At 49.5% G+C, this 17044-nt stretch overlaps 1 protein-coding gene across 3 annotated transcripts in view; it reads left to right on the forward strand.

Moving 5' to 3' along the window:
- The window catches only part of ERGIC1 (endoplasmic reticulum-golgi intermediate compartment 1), a 103779-nt gene extending 91158 nt beyond the window's left edge, over nt 1–12621 (forward strand). For all 3 annotated transcript variants that reach the window (XM_032851822.1, XM_032851821.1, XM_032851820.1), the window contains exon 10: nt 10674–12621. In XM_032851822.1, the coding sequence (XP_032707713.1) occupies nt 10674–10781 (108 nt within the window). In that variant the 3' untranslated portion in view covers nt 10782–12621. The remainder of the gene's footprint in view (nt 1–10673) is intronic.
- Nucleotides 12622–17044: the final 4423 nt, after the last annotated feature.

Here is a 17044-nt window from a genome sequence, read left to right on the forward strand (position 1 = left end):
CTTTTTTTTTTTTTTTTTTTTGGCATTGTCTCCATTAAGTCTGATTTTCTATGGGGCAGCTTCAAGCTGATGTCATTTTTCTTTGATGCTGAGTATTTCTATCAAGGATGCTATTTCCTGGCTTTCCATTAGAAGTGTCCTTGGGGGCAGAACAGCGGGCTCATGGCACCCTGCTTCAGCCAAGAGGCCCAGAGATGTTTTGTAAGCCAGAGTCAGCCGAGGTGGAAGAGATGGGGAGATTATCTCTACCTCACAGATTTGGAAACTGAGGCCTAAAGGCCCTTATGCTTTTGTACCTCTTCATAGTCTTACTAATGATTCAAGATCAGGGGTCTACTTCTGGATCTTTAATTCCTGGCTCTCACTAAATTTGTATTAGTCACAACTCTGTTACAGAAAAAACAGAACCCCACATCCAGTTGGCTTGATGTAATTAAGCTTCAGGCATGGCTAGATCCAGGCACAAATGTCCAGAATAGACCTTTTTTTTTTTCAGTCTTGTTTTCCTCTAAACTGGCTTCATTTTCAGATAGAATTTACTAATAGAAAGTGTCTCTTCCTCAGTAATTTGACCTGAGTCCTGAATGAGATAGTACTGTCATTGGCCTCACGCAGCTCCCCTTCCAACCTTGTGGCCCAGAGAATGAAAGGAGTATCCCCAGTTGGCCAGCCCCATCTGGATCATGAGGACAAAGATTGTGAGGGGATGGGGCTCCCTAAGGGAAAATCAGGGGTCAGTTTCTACGAAACAGAGGGGTGGATATTAAGAGGCAAAAAGTTCAGATGTCTGCAACGTCTCCATCTTATGATCCACTATGTACCAGTAACTGGCCCTCAACTCCCTGTCTCCTAGGCCTCATGGGACTCAAAGGACATTATCAAAGGGAAGCTCTTTGCCAATAGAAAGCCATGTGGGTGCAAAGGGTGTCAGAACCCTAGTACTGATTTGAACCTCACAATAGACTTAGGCTGCTCTCTGACTCCAAATTGGAAACTTCCAGTCAACAGAGGGCACCTACCATAAAGCTAAGACACTCGACACAGACTGGGAAAATGTACTTGTCCCACATACAAGAAAGGAATAATCTTTAGAATTTATATGGAGACAATTCCGACAAACCCGTAAGGAAAAGTTAAGCGACCAAAAAGAAAGATGGGTGAGAACTTGATCATTCATTCACAGAAGAGACCATCCTGGCCATGAAAAGATGCCAGAGTTCCCTAGATATTAGAGAAATTTGATTCAAAATGCAAGACCCGGGGCACCTGGGTGGCTCAGTTGGTTAAGTGACTGCCTTCAGCTCACGTCATAATCCCAGAGTCCTGGGATTGAGTCCTGCGTTGGACTCCCAGCTCCATGGAGAGTCTGCTTCTCCCTCTGACCTTCTCCCTTCTCATGCTCTCTCTCACACACTCTCTCTCTCTCAAATAAATAAATAAAATCTTCAAAATGCAAGGCCCAATTTGGCCCTACCAGACTGGCAGAAATGACAGTGCCACCACAGTGGAGATCGGGAAGACACAGCAAGGGGACTGCACCCACTATCTGGGATGCAGGTACACTGGGTCAGCCTCTAGGGCAGGAGATGTACAAACCCTTTGACCCAAAAGTCGGGGAACTTGTGAGCAAGTAATTTTACCCAAGGCCCTACAGGGTACCACCTGAAATGTTTTGGGGTTTTCTGCTTATTTGTTTGTTTACCCCATGCTCCTACTGCACACCCAGAGTAAGAAGCTAAGACACAAGTAGGTGTGTTTGTGCAGGTGTGGTCTGCTCCTCAGAGGCCCTGCAGTCTGTGGCATTGGCACTGGCAGAGAAACCCCTTTGCCTGTGTCTCACCGTAGGGTTGAGAAGGATCTTCTTGTTCCTTTTTTATTTGCACCTCTTCGCCACATAGCTGAGGCTCTGAGTGTGAAAACCCCCGGCAAGTGGCTGAGAAATGAAGCAACTTCATTTATTCGCTGAACTTCTGCGAGAATTTACCACAGGCCAGGCCCTGTGCTGGGCACCAGAGATAGCCAAATTTGACTTTCTCTCCGTCCTTCAACCACTCCCGGCTGGTGGGAAAGAGGTTTGAGCACACAGAGAACTGACGTCCCGTCCAGCAGGGGCTCCCTTGGGGCTGTGCACTGGGCACTGTGGTAGCGACGACTCCCTTTGGTTTGGTAGATTTGGAGAAAGGAAACCCAGAGATGGGTCTTGAAGGAGGTAGAGACGTTTTCTAGACCGATGAGTGAAGCAGAGAGGGTCTTAGCACAGGGAATAGTATGCGCAGAGGTGCCCAATAACATATTTTGTGAAGGCCACAGGGCCTCTTTTGATGGGGGTGGACTTCTGAGAGCCAGAGGTCATGAGAAGTCACAGGGGAAGAGCCTGTCCTTCGTAACCCAGAGGCCAGATCCCTCCATGACTCCATTTCCTTCTCCTCTTGCCACTGGCCATCAGCCTTGCCTCCATCTCTGCCCCATCCACCTCCATTCAAGCAGGGGCCATGCTGAGGGCACCTCCCGATGTCATGAGCCTGGTGTTTTTTCTGGAGGCCCCGCACCACCATCACGGTTGCCGTGGCAACCGTGGGGGTCAGCCCCAAGTGAGCCAGCTGGCTGTCCCTGGCAGATGGTGTCATTGTGGAGCTTCAAAGACTCTTGTCACGAGGCGGCAGATGTGGGGGTGACGCTCACGTGCAGACACACACGCACAAAGAGCCCCAGGAGCACTGGCAGGGCAGGGCAGGGCCGGGGTGGAAGTGGAGGCACCTGCTGTGACTTCTCTTTCTCTCTTTTTAAAATCAAACACTTGTGTGCAAAGACCCCAAGCCCCAAATGGGGGCCTCTGCAAATAGCTCCTCACGGGGGCTGCTTAAGAGAGGGCTTAGGCCAGAGGCCAGGATGTCGTCATGTGGCGGCTGCAGGGCGGCGGGGGCAGCTGTGGGTGGGCTGGAATGAGGTGGGGTGCCTTTCAACAGGGCGTGCGTGTGGAGGGGAGAGGCAGGTGGGGCCTCCCTGATGCATCTGTACCTATCAAGTCCCTGGATCATTCGAGGTTGCCCCCCTAGGGTCTCCTGATCTGCAAAGGACCAGGACATTCCAGGTCTGAACAGAGGAGGTTCCCTCCTCCTGGAAGTCTCCCACCAGGTTGCACAGGGCTTCTCTCTCTGGGCACCCGGGGCGTGTTGCTCAGACTTCCGTTCTGTGCTATTCCAGAAAATTCCATCACTAAAGGAATAAACAGATGGTGTTTAACAACATGCAAGTGATCCCCTTCAAAGTGCCCTCCCACACACACACACATTTGTCCCCTGTCCCTGCCACTTGCCCAAGCCCCCTTTTTGGGATTGCCTTCAAGTGGCTTGTGGTGACAGATTGGATGACTTCAGAAGTGTCACATCACTCTCCTCGTGTGTTTTATTCTATGAGGGAGGAACAGCCAGAAGTCAAAAAGTACCACACTGGGCCAGTTTGGCCATGACAGTTTTTGCCGCCCCCCCGCCCCCAAAAGTACCAGCTGGGAGTGGCATGCTCCCATTGGGCAGCAGGGATAGCTGAATTTTACATATTCCCTGCCCACCAGGTGTTCTTTGACAGTGAAATAATGCCCCAAACTTTAGATTGCACTTTATAACTACCAGGCCTGATTATGAAGAGCTCCAGGTCTGATGTCCCTGTGTGTCCTCAGCATCCAGCACGGGGCCTAGCCTGGAGGTAGGTACTCAGAAATGTAGAAGAGACAACTACTTGAAGAAGTGATCATATAGCTACACTTACTAAGCATCTACTATGTACTGAGTAATCTTAAAATTATCTCCTTTAACTTTCCCAGGAATCCTCCAAGGTAGATGGTATCAATCCTGTTTTATGTATGAATTAACTGAGGCCCAGAGAGGTAAAGAAACTCATCCAAGGTCACACAGCCTGTAAATGGTGAGGCTGGGACTTAACCCCAGAGCCTTCTTCTGTCACATCCCCCAACCCACCACCACCACATAGCTTGGGAGCCTCCATCCTCCAAAACAAAGGCCGTTGAAGATGTCCCAGCCATAGAGTCCCTAGAAACCATGGAGTCCTTGGTAGGACACCAGGATGATTTGATACAGTGACCCCCTGCTGGGAATCAGGAGGACATGTTACAGCAGGAAACAAGGCAACATTGTGAGCATAAATTGTGAGCATTGTGAGCATTTTATCAAATCACCATCACACACACACACCATAAGAAAATAAAACACCTCAACAACAAACTAGCCCACATCATCTGTCCATCTAAGACCAGGTTGGTAGGTCATTTGCAAATTTTCCTGCCCAGATCTGATTACCTTTCACTCATCTATTTGGGTACCTGCAAGGATTGGCCATAGACAAAAGGCATCAGGTACTCAGGTGGGAAGAGGGGTATTGGGGGGGGACAGTAAAAACAATTGAGAAGAGACAAATGTAAAACTGGGGGAGGTTTTGCCCAGTAAGGCTGTATGAGTAGGGAAGAGACCAGCTTTGTAGCCGGACCCTAATCTCGCCTACTCAGACTTCCCTTGGTGTGTCTCTCTTACCTGGACCATGAGCTCCAGGAAGATAGGGGAGGGCCTTGGTCATCTCTGGTCTCTAGACCAGGGGCAGAGCAGGTAGATGATAAGTGGGCATCAGATACTGAGCAGACAGATAGAGGGGTGTGTACCTTGGCCCACCCCCATTCCATAATAGTTTCTGTTACGTGAGTGGCAACATGGAGCCCACATTAGCAGCTCAGTTGCTCAGGGCTGGAATGTGTAAAAAACTTCATTTCCAGTCTTTCCAGACGTTTGAACAGAGCTAGATCTTCTAGAAGGTCATGTGCCAGGGACAGATCCCTCCTGCTGGGTCAGCACACAGATCTCTCTGTTGTAATCAAAGTTCCCGGTGCTTGCTTTTCAAAGATAGATTCTGAGACATGGAAGGAGTATGGGAATGGAGCAAGGTCCTTTTTACAAACTATACGTACTTTTACAGCCACACGGCTTCTTACTTCTTAAACTTTGTTCATGGGGTCCTCTTCAGGACATTTGCTATGTAAAACCTAACAGAATTGAGAAAGTAAATACAAAAGAAGCCGTCTGTGCATGGAGATAGGAACTAAAGGGAGCCTTCAGGTTGGGGGAGAAGCTGGTGGGGGGCTAACAGAAAAAAGCAGGCCTTTTGCAGCTTTCCAGACCTGGATTCTCCTCACCCTCCCCTATTTGGTAGCTGTGTGACCTTGAACAAACCTGTCCCTGTCTGAGCCTCTGCTTCCCCATCTGAGAAATGGGGGTCGCCCCATTTCCTTAGTACTTGCACAGATGGAATGAGAAGGCAGAAGAAAGTGCCAGCTCAGACCTGACACATAGAAGGGGCTCAACTGGGGTGGGTTTAGGGGAGGGGAATGGGTGTCTTAAAGCTGCAGCCCTTGAAAGAGTGGTGGGGAGAGGACTCAGTTCTCCCACCAGGCTCCTGTCCCAGACGGTGGGAGTGGGGGGGACTGGCAGGCATGACGCTGCTGGATGGAGACCACCACGCCCTCTCCTCCCCGACCTTTCCAGGTCCCAGTCATCATCAGCTTCCCTTCCACAACAGCCCCCACCCCTGTGAAGCCACAGCCTTGGTGTTCTCATCCGCGGCTCCAGTCTGTCTGCCGCCACCGGCATCTGATGGGACTCCGGATTCATTATTTATTTCCTCAGCCTGTGCCTTTTCCATAAGCTTTTCAAGCATTGCGGCCTGGATTAAGGACGGCGAATGAACAGTTCCCAGGCACTTGTGGTACAGCAGGCAGCCATATAAGAAGTCATCTTGTCCCTCACAGGCGGGGCCCCATTTTACAGATGAGAGAAACTGAGGCTCAGAGGGGTGACCTGGCTTTCCTGGTCACGGTGGCAGGGCTGGGATCTGACCACAGGAATGTTTACTCTGGAGCCCACAGTCTCCACCCCCACCCCCATGTTCGGGGGCGGGGGTTGTGTGTCATGCTTCTCCACTGCCCGATGTGGAAAAGTAAATGGGGGGAGGGGTGATGGACTGGGAAAGCATTCATGTTGGTGGAACAACAGAGGGATTCAGCTCTCCAGCCAGTGCGGGTGGAACATGTCCTTTCCGTATTATAAGGAATTAAGAACCATAATTAAAATGTAAGGAAAACACACACATACACGCGCGCGTGCACACACACACACACACGCATGAACCTTCTTTGCAAGGTAGACAAGCTGACTTCATTCTAGCCAGAGTAGGAGGTTGGGAAGCTGGTAGAACCACAGGAAGTCTCTGCCAAAGAACAAAGGGGCATTATTGATGACTTCTGATGAAAGCAAAGTAACGCGCTCCTCCCAGACTCATCGGGGCCTGGATATCGAATAGTCCTTGCTTCCATTTCCGGAGCCAGGGCTGCTGGCTAGAGTAGGGTTACACATGCTGACTGTGGCAGCCCTTCCTGACTCAGTGGCCCTACTCCTTCACTGCCCTCCCCTGAGGTTGTCCCCCTGCTTCAGGGCCTGGTCGGCGTACAAAACCATGGCAGGGGTGAGGGAGCGAGGGAAGAGGCATTCACTGTTGTGTGTGTGACTCACTTGTTCAATCTGACAGCAGTCCTGAGGGCTGAGAATTAGCCTTCCCATTTTTAAAAGTAAGGAAACAGAGGTATAGTCCCTCCATGAAAGGAGGGATCCCAGTCAGAAGTACCTTTGTATCAGGAACTTCTGATATCTTTTTGGCGTTTGGGGTTGAGGTAGAGTCTTGGGGAGATTGGAGAGCTCCCTGACTGGTGAAAGAATGGAAACAACCTCTGGCCTAGGTACTCCGCCCCTGAGAGATATGCTTCATCACAAACACTTCTTGACACTTAGCTGAGGAAATATCCTGTTGAAGTCTCAGCTACTCCATCTGTAGAATGGGCCTTTGCAGTGCTCGAGACCTGGGCCACTAAAAAGAATCTGTGTGTAGTGCCTGGGACACTTTTGCTGTCCTGTCTTTCTACAAATCGGCTTGTTCTCAGCTCAAAGAGCCAAGTAGAAAAAGGAAAATTGAGACCCAGAGGCTGGCTCTGGGAACTAGGTGGTATTTGACCCATTGTTCTTCTTAGAATATGTCTCAGATCTTCAGAACATCTCAGATCTTAGTGACAAGGTCAGAGCCTTCTGGTCAACTGCAAGATTAGATTAGGTATTCTTTACTGAGCACCTATTAAATGCTGGGAGCTCCAGAGGTATTTCCTGCAGTAGGACAGATGGCAGGGCTAGGGGTGTTTTCCCCGTTTCATAGATGGGAAAGGCTACGGGAAGGCTCTCCCAGGCTAGAGTAGGTGAGGGACAGCCACGACTTGGCTTCCCAAGGCTGAGAACTTTCTGCCACCACGGCAGACCCTCCAGCACTCACCTCATCCTCCCCCTGCTCAGGGACCCCTGCTCCAGTGAGGAGGTGTACAATTGGCTTTGTCTTCACTTTTATTCATTTCTATTCATGTTGGCACATCCCTGCTGGTCAGCAAGGCGCCGGGCCGCCATCATGCCTCTCAGCAGCCCTTTCCTTAGATGTTGTTGAGATCTGCTCTACAGATGTGGGGAAGCCTGTTATCTTGCCCTCACCACTGTATGGCCTGCGTCCGATGACAGACACCCTAGCTGGTGCAGCCTCGTGGCTTCAGGTATTTCTCTGTGTTCCAGACGTGGGAACTGTGGCCTTCTCGGGACCCAAGGCGGCCATGACGGGCAGCGCCTTGGACAGTCCGGATGTGGTCACCTCCTGGGGTTGGGGTTTGTGTGGCCCTCCCCTGCCATGTCAGAATCCAGGGATTCCACGTCAGCACTACAGCCTGAGAGCACCCCAGGACCCCTCTCCTCATGACTGCTGCCTCACCTCACCCCCGTCACCGCCTGCGAATAGGAGCGTGTCAGGAAGGCCTGAGCCGGCTAACAGCAGAATAAGGAAAGCAGAGGGTCATAGTGGCATCGAGCGGGTGGCTAGGTTTCTTTCAGCCTCTGAGGTGCCTTGCTCCACCCAGGAATGTACCAGAAATCCCCCTCCTCATCTGACCGGGGAGCAGCACCTTCAACAGATGTCAGATAATGGGGGATGTGCTGCTGAGCTGGGCCGCACTGGGAGATGCATATGAAGCTCCTGCGGGGCCGCATCAGGCTCAGACTGACGGCAGCTCGCTTGGGTGGGGTTAGTTGGTTGGTGACTTGTGTGCACCAGGGCCCCAGCCTCCCCGCTGTGGTACATTTCTTGGGTACCTCAATGTGTGTGTTGTCTCCTCCGGCCCCTGGCTGGCCCAGGGGAGGGAGGCTTCAGACCGGGCGCCAGGTGTTTGTGAATCATTGGCACCCTCGGGTTCCCAAGTGTGTGTGTGAGGTTATAGGGGGTGGGGTGTGCATGTCTATGTGTGTGGGTTTTTTTGTTATTGTTTTTATTATTTGTTTCATTGCACTTAAGTCACCATTTCCTCTTCTCTGATCCAAGCTCTAAAAGCATTCTGTGGTGTAAAATCTCCTATCACCTGACCCACTCTACGGAAATAAACCAGCTGCCCTGCCGTCATCTTCCTTGAAAAGTGCCCCTGCGTCATGCTCTGAGGCTGGCAGGGAGAGGCCGTGGCTGCTGTAAACACTTAATAATAATCCCCCCAGCGCCCCCCATCCTCTCTGCTCCCTGGGGGGCTGCTCCGGTTTCTTGGGCTGTTATTACTGGAATGCCAGCTGCTCCACTGCAGCCCGTCCATGCAGACCCACTCCGTCTGTCATGGGCCTCACAGGCCTCTGCTTAGCTCATCTCGTGGAAATATCATTTTAAAAATAAGCATGGGATCGATTGGCACTTCCCTCTCACTCCACGGTGTCTCCTGGACCCCTCTGCTTGGCACCGGAGGGTCTGTGAAGGCATGGCCATCACTCAGAGTCGTCCAGGGGTCGAGTGTCCATGGCTGGCCAGCCACCCCATGGCACCCCCAGGGCAGTCTCGGAAGCCCTCTGGTACTGCTCTGCTGGGCTTCCTCTGAGGCCTGTGGTCCTTGAGGTGCTCCTCAAATACGGAAGGGGGGAAAGAGTGAGAGCCCTGGAGGCGGACAGACGTCACTCTGCCATGCACTTGCTGCGTGACCTTGGAAAAGTGATTTCCGTGTCTGGGCCCCACGGACGCATGACTGAGGCATGGCACACGGGGCGTGGGTCATAATGGTTCTTGTGGATTGCATCACATATGCGCTCGAGAGGGAGAATAAATTTAAAGTAGCCTTGTAAACCTTCTGTCAGCTTCTTTGATCTGCCATCGTCTCTACTTCGATTCTTTTATGGAACCAGAAAGCAACTGATAGATAGGCCAGAATATTTTGAGTGAAATGTAGCCTTACTTCGATGTGTCACAAGTGGAGTCCTGACAGCTTCAAAGCAAAGTCATTTGGTTTGGTAGAGGAGCTTTGTGCCTGAGAAGCGTCAGAGTGTCATGCTAAGAGTGCAGACTCCGGAGTTTCGAACTTTCCGTTCGACCACTAATTACTGTGGCATTGGACCAAGCAATTCAATGTCCCTGGGCCTCAGTAGCCTTGCTGTCACATACATAGAAGAGTAGGGCTTGCGAGGGTTGGCCTGGGGATTCAGGAGGGAGGTGGGAGGGACGAAGCCCTCCAGCCCTGCCTGGCACAGAGAAAGTGCTGTATGAGCTCTGTTTTGTCATACAGGAAGTCATGAGCTACAGACATGCCACGGATGACATTCCTCGTCATCCCCCCTTCTCCAGCAGTTCTTCACTGGGGGGGCAGTTTTCACCTCCAGGGGACATATGACAGCATCTGGAGACATTGGGGTTGTCACGACAAGAGGGAAAGGCTCCTGCTGGCATCTCCTGGGCAGAGGCATGAAGTATGCTCATCTAAGTACCTCGGCGCACAGGACAACCCTCTTGTGGCCATGAATTTTCTGGTCCCCAAAGCAAATAGAGCCATAAGAAGGTCTGCCCTAACACGAGCTCTCTGGTAGAACGAGGCCCCCCATGCTCTGTAGCACTTGGCTTGGTTGTAAGTTTACATTTGTCGGTATGGTCATTTGGTTACTACCCGGCCCCCTGCTACAGTGCACGTTTGGAAGTGAGAGGTTTATTTCTCTCTCCAGTCCCTCCAGGTCGGTGCTGCCTCTTAAGCCCCTCCCAGATCTCTGTCAGAGTCAGATCTGGGTTCAAGTCCCAGGATTGCCACTTCCTGGCTGTGTGACCTTGGGCCAGTGCCACTGCCTTTCTGAACCTCCACTCCTTCGTCTGCAAGCGGGATTGTAAAAATCTGCTAAGTTTAGAGTGGACGTTAAGACCACAGACTCCAGGGTGAAGACAGAGTGAGTTCAGGTCACAGCTCTGCTGCTTCCTGTGTGAACTTACCTAGTGAAACCCCTATGAAATGTTTCCTCACCTATGAAATGGGTCTAATAATCCCTTCCTCATTTGGGTTAATAAGGGATTTAAAGGAGCTGATAATAATTATTTTTATTATTAGTGAATTCACCCACCAATAAGTGGGTTTTTTTTTGTTTGTTTGTTTGTTTGTTTGTTTTGAGGCCTGAGTATATTCTTGACCCCATTAGTTATGGGGCAGAGTGTCTGTACTTGTCAAGCTCATCATCTTGTGATCTTGGGAGGGGGCTGGCCTGGCGCTCCATCCAGCCCTTACCTCTGAACTCCCCACCCCCTTTCAGATCTGTGCCATCATCGGTGGGACCTTCACTGTGGCTGGCATTCTGGACTCCTGTATCTTCACAGCCTCGGAGGCCTGGAAGAAGATCCAGCTGGGCAAGATGCATTGACGACCCACCCGGCCCCATGGCCAAGGACCCAGGGAGACCGCCAGCCCTGCTTCCGGTGCCCTGTCTCCTCCTGCCCTCTTATCTGGCCCAGGATCTGGCTGCATCCCAAAGTGGGGGTTGGAGGAGGTAGGGGGTGGCTCACGGTTTTGCAGCTACCTCTTTTCCCCATCTTTAATTTTAGGTGAATTACACTGCCTGAAGTTGTGGTGCCCCAGGGAGGTACCCTTCCTGGGAAGCCCCAAGACCAGAGTCAGGCAGGGTGGGTTCGGGGATATTGGGGACAACTCCCAGGAGGTCTGCAGTCCCTTCCTTCTTAGGGGAACAGCCCAGAATCCATGTTGACTAGCTCTCGGCCAGGCTTTGACAATCTTGAAGCTCCCACCATTTGGATGCACCAATCCCTTGGTTTCTCCCCTGGGCAACCAGCCTGGAGACCAGGGCTCTCTGCTTTGGGTCACGCTGCCCAAAGGTGCCTGCACTGGGCACCTTCAAAAAAGGATGGTACTTCCCAGGCGAGCCCCCGAGATGTAGCACCAGAGATAGAACCCTCGCTTTGGCTCTATCCCTTCTTGCCCATCCCAGAGCCCAGGCTCAAGTCCCTCACCCCCACCCATTTCTTTTTCTTCTGAGAAGCAGATGCCCAGTTGTTGGGTAGCAGCGGCGGAGACTCGGGTCTGCCCATTGGAAACTGGGTGGGTGGCGAGTCCCCCTTCCTGTCTTCCCCTTGTTTCTCTGCACCACCACCCCACCAATGTGCCTCAGCCCCTGTGCTGTGTGAAGAGCATCTCTTGGTGGAGGGGCTGGTTTTAAATGGGGAGTCATCCTTTGAACACCAGACATGGTTCGTGCACTTATATCCAGACAGAAAGCATCCTTCTCTGTAGCCCTAAGATAATCATGTCTCACCATCTGCCACACGGTTGTCATCAACTGGCAAGGCTTTTGGTGGCGGGGAGCAAAGCAGACCAGTCCTTCTCCTGTCTTTGGACGGCTATCTTCCAGACTCCCGAGGGGTGCACAGTGTTTGGACTTCTCTGTAGCTCCCTTGTGGCCTGCTCGCCATTGAGTTCCCCCATCAGGGGCCACCCATCAACACAACATGTTTCTGGTCCCTAGGGCAGCTCCATGGTCTCCCTCACTTGCTCCTGATCTGGGTTCCTCCCCTGCTGCTCACCCTCATCCTTCCCCTCTTTAGTCCTGAAAGGGAGCGGCCATGGTCCAGGCATGAATTCCATCCAGGGAATTTTAGGTATGCCCTTGTGTCCCGGGGAGAGAGCCGCCTGCCTCTTTTCCATTTATATCAAGATTGTTTGCATACTTTTGTAATTAAGGGGAGTGTCTGGTAGAAGTTTTTAAATTATCTATATGGATAGCTCAAGTCTCTGCCATTTGTAATTTTTGGCTCTGGATTGCAATTAGAAAAGTGTCCCGTTCTGCATACAAGTTGACTGATGTTGTGGAGTGTAAACTGCATTTGGTTGTCTCTGGTATCTGTGGCCACTTGGATGGATTTTATTTTATTTTTTTCTTTTCCATATTCTGTTCCCCAGTTCCTGAAAGGAGTCTCTTTGGTGTGTGGATGCCTGCACCTGTAGAGGGGTGGGCAGGGTGGGGTGGGGAAATGTGTGGCATGCACATGAGTTGAAATTCTACTTTTATGCTTTTTCAAAAAAAAAAACAAAAAACAAAAACAAACTCTTGAGGACATGGGGGATGTCAGTTTCCTATGGAAGAGACACCTCTGACCCATTATTCTTATAAACAATCTCAAGGGGGAGAAGTGATTTAGTTCTTTCCCCCCTCCTTGGGCTCAAATAGATTAAAAGGCTGATTTTCAGAAGTATTGCTGTGTATTTCTTTCTACTTGATTGAGGCTGGCTGGCCCCAAGGCTGGGATCATAGTCAGAAGGGAATTTAATTTTAGAGGAGAAAATTTGAGAAATGTGGAAATGATCTGTGAGGATGATCAGAAATTCAAGACCTCTTAGAGCCAGCCCTTCCTTTACTGAATCCCTACAGAATACGCCTGGATCTGCCAGCTTCTAGCTGTGTAGGCCCAGGCCAAGTCCTTGCCACTCAGTGCCCCCTTTCTTTCTCAGGTGAAAATGGGGAGCATAATAAAACAATCTCACAAGGCTGTTGTCAAAATCAAATCTATAATATGTGCAAGTAACTCCTACGGGCTCAGAGCGAGTTCATATATGCAGAAAAGGGTTACGTGGCAAATCTTCCAAAAATGGTAATTGTTCCATATAGGTATTCTGAAAGAGGATCTACTCTCTTTGAGAACAGGGCTGACATGTTTTCCCACAGCTTTGAACCAAGGGCTGCATAAATGAAAAGTGTTTCATAAACTCTTCTCGATTTCCAAGGATCTGGCATTCCTTGTTCAGCCTTCAGCTCAAAGGGAGACCACCATCAGCTATGAGAGGGAGGATGTACAGAGTTATTTACCATCCTGCGGTCCAGTCCTTCAAGGCCCTTGCCTGGAGCAGCACAAATACGGGTCGTTCATCAGAGGCGAATGTGAGAGTGAACCAGTCTGCAAGAAACTCTTCGCTGATTCTCCCCATTCTCTCCTTAGCATCCTGTTACGAAAGTTACCGTGACCTTCAGAGCTAGAGGTCAAGAGTAATATGTCTACTGGTAGTCAAGCATGTGTTCCCAAACCTGCTTATGCCAGCTGTGCTTTATGCTGTAGCACTGTGACTTAGCTAACCAGTGAAATGGGATTGAAAAATGAAGGATTCTGGTCCAACTGAGTTGCATACTTTGCAGAGACCTGATAATGGTGAGTTGCGACCCCTTCCCCACAATGCTCCCGAATTAGATATGAGCTGAAAAGACTTGGAGCAGGGGCAGGGGGTGGCGCAGGGGGGATGTCCTTGAGGATTCCACATTCACGTAGAAAAGGTCTCGGTTCTCACTCCACGTTAAAGTCACCCAAAACTGGAACTCTCGGGTTGGTTTATGTAAGGACGAGGGTTTATACAAGGAAAGTGAAGATGAACTCCGACAGTTTCTCAATGAAAAACCCTTGCCTCAAAGGGTCAAAAGATGGATGAATGTTTTTAAGTGGACATAAAACGTTTAAGATATGTGTCATTTTTATGATCTCTCCGTTAAACCAATTCTTTCGATTGTCTAAGCAGGAGCAGATTATGACGTTTTTGTGTAAGAGGATTTCTCAATCAGGGATTATAGCACAGACTCATAGAGGCGGTGGTCAGAGGTCAGGGACTGTGCTGGGTCAGGCAGTGGGAAGGGGTTGCAGTCACACAGGAGGTGAAGTTACAGAGATATATCAGGGAAGAGAGCACCTCAAGTCCTGCAGCCCATACTGCCTGGTGGGGGGATAGGGAGGAGGTACCACAGAGCAGGTGTGAAGCTTGGGAAGAAGTGGGATGTAGCAATGGTGCTTATAAGGGACAGCTGTCATTCGTTTTTATTACTATATGTCACAGACTCATTTTTGATTCTTGCCAGAAACAAAGAGACACATTTTCTCAGTGAGGCAGGCCACCACTGGTCCTAATCCCTCCTTAAGGAATTGGCTCATTAGTGGCTCCAGGAGATAGCTGCCGTGGTCTAGGAATGTGAGAGGGGGACTGTGTGAAGGAGAACATTCCCCCCAAGACCTTTTTCCCTCCCCAGCAGTTGTCTTTGGCCAGTCATGTAGTGATGAGGTCATGCACTTGATTCTGACCAAAATAAGTTATTATTATCTTCACTCTTGTAGAAGTAGCCACCAACGGCTGGGCATTCTCCACACACCAGGCGAGGAGTGAGTGTTCAGGCCTGGTCTTTCCCAGCCCTCACAGCCATCCTACCCTCCCCGGTGGGTATTCCCTCCTTTTTACAAAGGACAAAACAGACTTAGTAACTTTTCTCTATCACACAGCCAGCAGGTGGTAAAGTTGGAATTCAAACTCATGTCCACCTGACCCCAGGATTATGAAGAATTGTATGGTTCTGCCTCAGTCCCCAAGAGCATCTTATCCACCTCCAAAGAGGGGAACTGACCCCCACCCCACAAAAAAGGGGAAATTGAAAGTGGTGAGGGTACTTTTGTTTTTGTTTTCTTCCTTTTTAATAAGCCTGCAAGGGAAGTTAAATTGAACATTTGGGGATCCTCTTAAATATGTAAGGCCCTTAAAACATTTTAATTACACAAATGATACATGCTCATGGCCCCATTGGAGGAAAATCAGAAAAGAGAAAAAAAAGGAAAAATTAAAGTGGGCCCTGATTCCACTAATCAGAGGTAATCATTAACGTAGTGATATCCTTCCATAAACAAAATGGGATCATACTATTAATATTATTATTATTATAATGTTATTATTAGTTTACTCTTCAGCACAATAGACCTCATCCTATATCAATGACTATGGGTCTCATCGTTATCTTTATCGGCTGCAAGATAACAATAAGCATATTGATTATGTAATGGTGGATCGTGTTCATCCTCTGCTCCCGTCTCATTCAGAACCTATTTGGGGCACTTGGCTGGCTCAGTCAGTAGAACATGCGACTCTTGATCTCAGGGTGATGAGTGCAAGCCCCATACTGGATGTGGAGCCTACTTAACAAAACAAAACAAAACAAAATTAAAATCATTCAGAACCTGTTTTTTTTTTTTTTTCCTTAAAGATTTATTTACTTGAGAGCACGCAAGAATGTGGGCATGGGGATAGGTAGGGACAAAGGGAGAGAGAGAGAAGATCATGGAGCAGACTCCCTGCTGAGCAGGGAGCTCGAGTTGGGGCTCAATCTCATGACCCTGAAATCATGACCTGAGCCAAAATTAAGAGTGGGACATTTAACTAACTGAGCCACCCAGGTGCCCCACAGAACCTGTTTTTTTTTTATTTCACCAGTAAAATGAACAATTCAGAGGATGGTTTACCAGATTAAATAATGTGACATTTGTAAAACTTAGCACAATGCCTGACATTAAGTTCTCAGCCAAGTAAGATTAGCCATTACTATTCAATAATTTCTACCATTTATTAAGTGCTTACTTTGTGCCAGATATCATGCTAGGGGTTCACTTAATCCTGCCACCAAACCAATGAGATAAACACTGTTATTCCCATTTTTCTGATGAGGTGAGTGAGTAACCAAGAGGCTAAATATCTTACCCAAAGCTACCCAGCCAGGAAGTGATGGAGATCCAAACCCAGGAAACGAGAATCAGGGCTCACATACTTCCCACTATACCACCTTCTGCCTCAGAGACACAAAAATATTCCCCAGGCATTTCCTCTGTGCTAGCACTGTCCTCAGCCCCTGAATTCTGTACTAGTTGTTGTGCATGCTTCTAAGGGTGGACATGAGACAAGATAGTAGCCGATCCCACCAAGGCCTCATTAGAGTGACTCTCAAGATCTTAACTGGTTATGTCATTGCACCTGTCTTCATTTTACTGAGTGTGGGGTGAGGGGTGTAAAGAAACACCTTCCTGTGGGGCGCCTGGGGGCTCAGGGGGTTAAGCCTCTTCCTTTGGCTCGCGTCATGATCTTAGGGTCCTGGGATCAAGCCCTGCATCGGGCTCTCTGCTCAGCGGGGAGCCTGCTTCCCCTCTCTGTCTCTGCCTGTTTCTCTGCCTACTTGTGATCTCGCTCTCTCTGTCAAATAAATAAAATCTTAGAAAGAAAGAAAGAAAGAAAAGAAAAGAAAAGAAAAGAAAAGAAAAGAAAAAAGAAAGAAACAACCCCTGCCCTGGGAGATCATGAACATAACTTGATTATCCTGGGTTGTAACAGTCTGTCCTCATGGTGACCTATAATACTGTGAGTTTAATGTGTACAAAGTTGAGCTGATACACTCAGGTATTCCAAAATGACTACCGTAGTGGCTTAGTTTACACTTCCATCACCTCCACAATTGCCATTTCTTTTTTGTGGTGAAGACATTTAAGATCCTCCCTTCTTAGGCTTCTCACCCATCCCCCAACCTCCTCACTCTGGGAGCCTGACGGCCTTTCGGTTGCTATTGCCTCAACAAGTTTCACACCGCTTACTCTGCTGCCATAGCTTCTCCAAACAGCCGAGGTGTTGGCCATTGTCCCTGAGTCTGAGAGCCAGAAGTTTCCAACACTGTGCGGGGGCGGGGGGGAGGGGGTCCTGGAATGAGACCTAAAATAGAACCCAGCAGATTCAGGGACCATGGCAGATGCCCTGTTCATCATGAGTATGAGTAAATGCTGGTGTTTAACAAGTGTATCACCATATTCCTGAAGACACTAATAAACGGAGAGC

This window comes from Lontra canadensis, unplaced genomic scaffold, assembly GCF_010015895.1.
Source record: "Lontra canadensis isolate GAN:19392208 unplaced genomic scaffold, GSC_riverotter_1.0 scaffold5, whole genome shotgun sequence".
Taxonomy (NCBI): Eukaryota; Metazoa; Chordata; class Mammalia; order Carnivora; family Mustelidae; genus Lontra; species Lontra canadensis.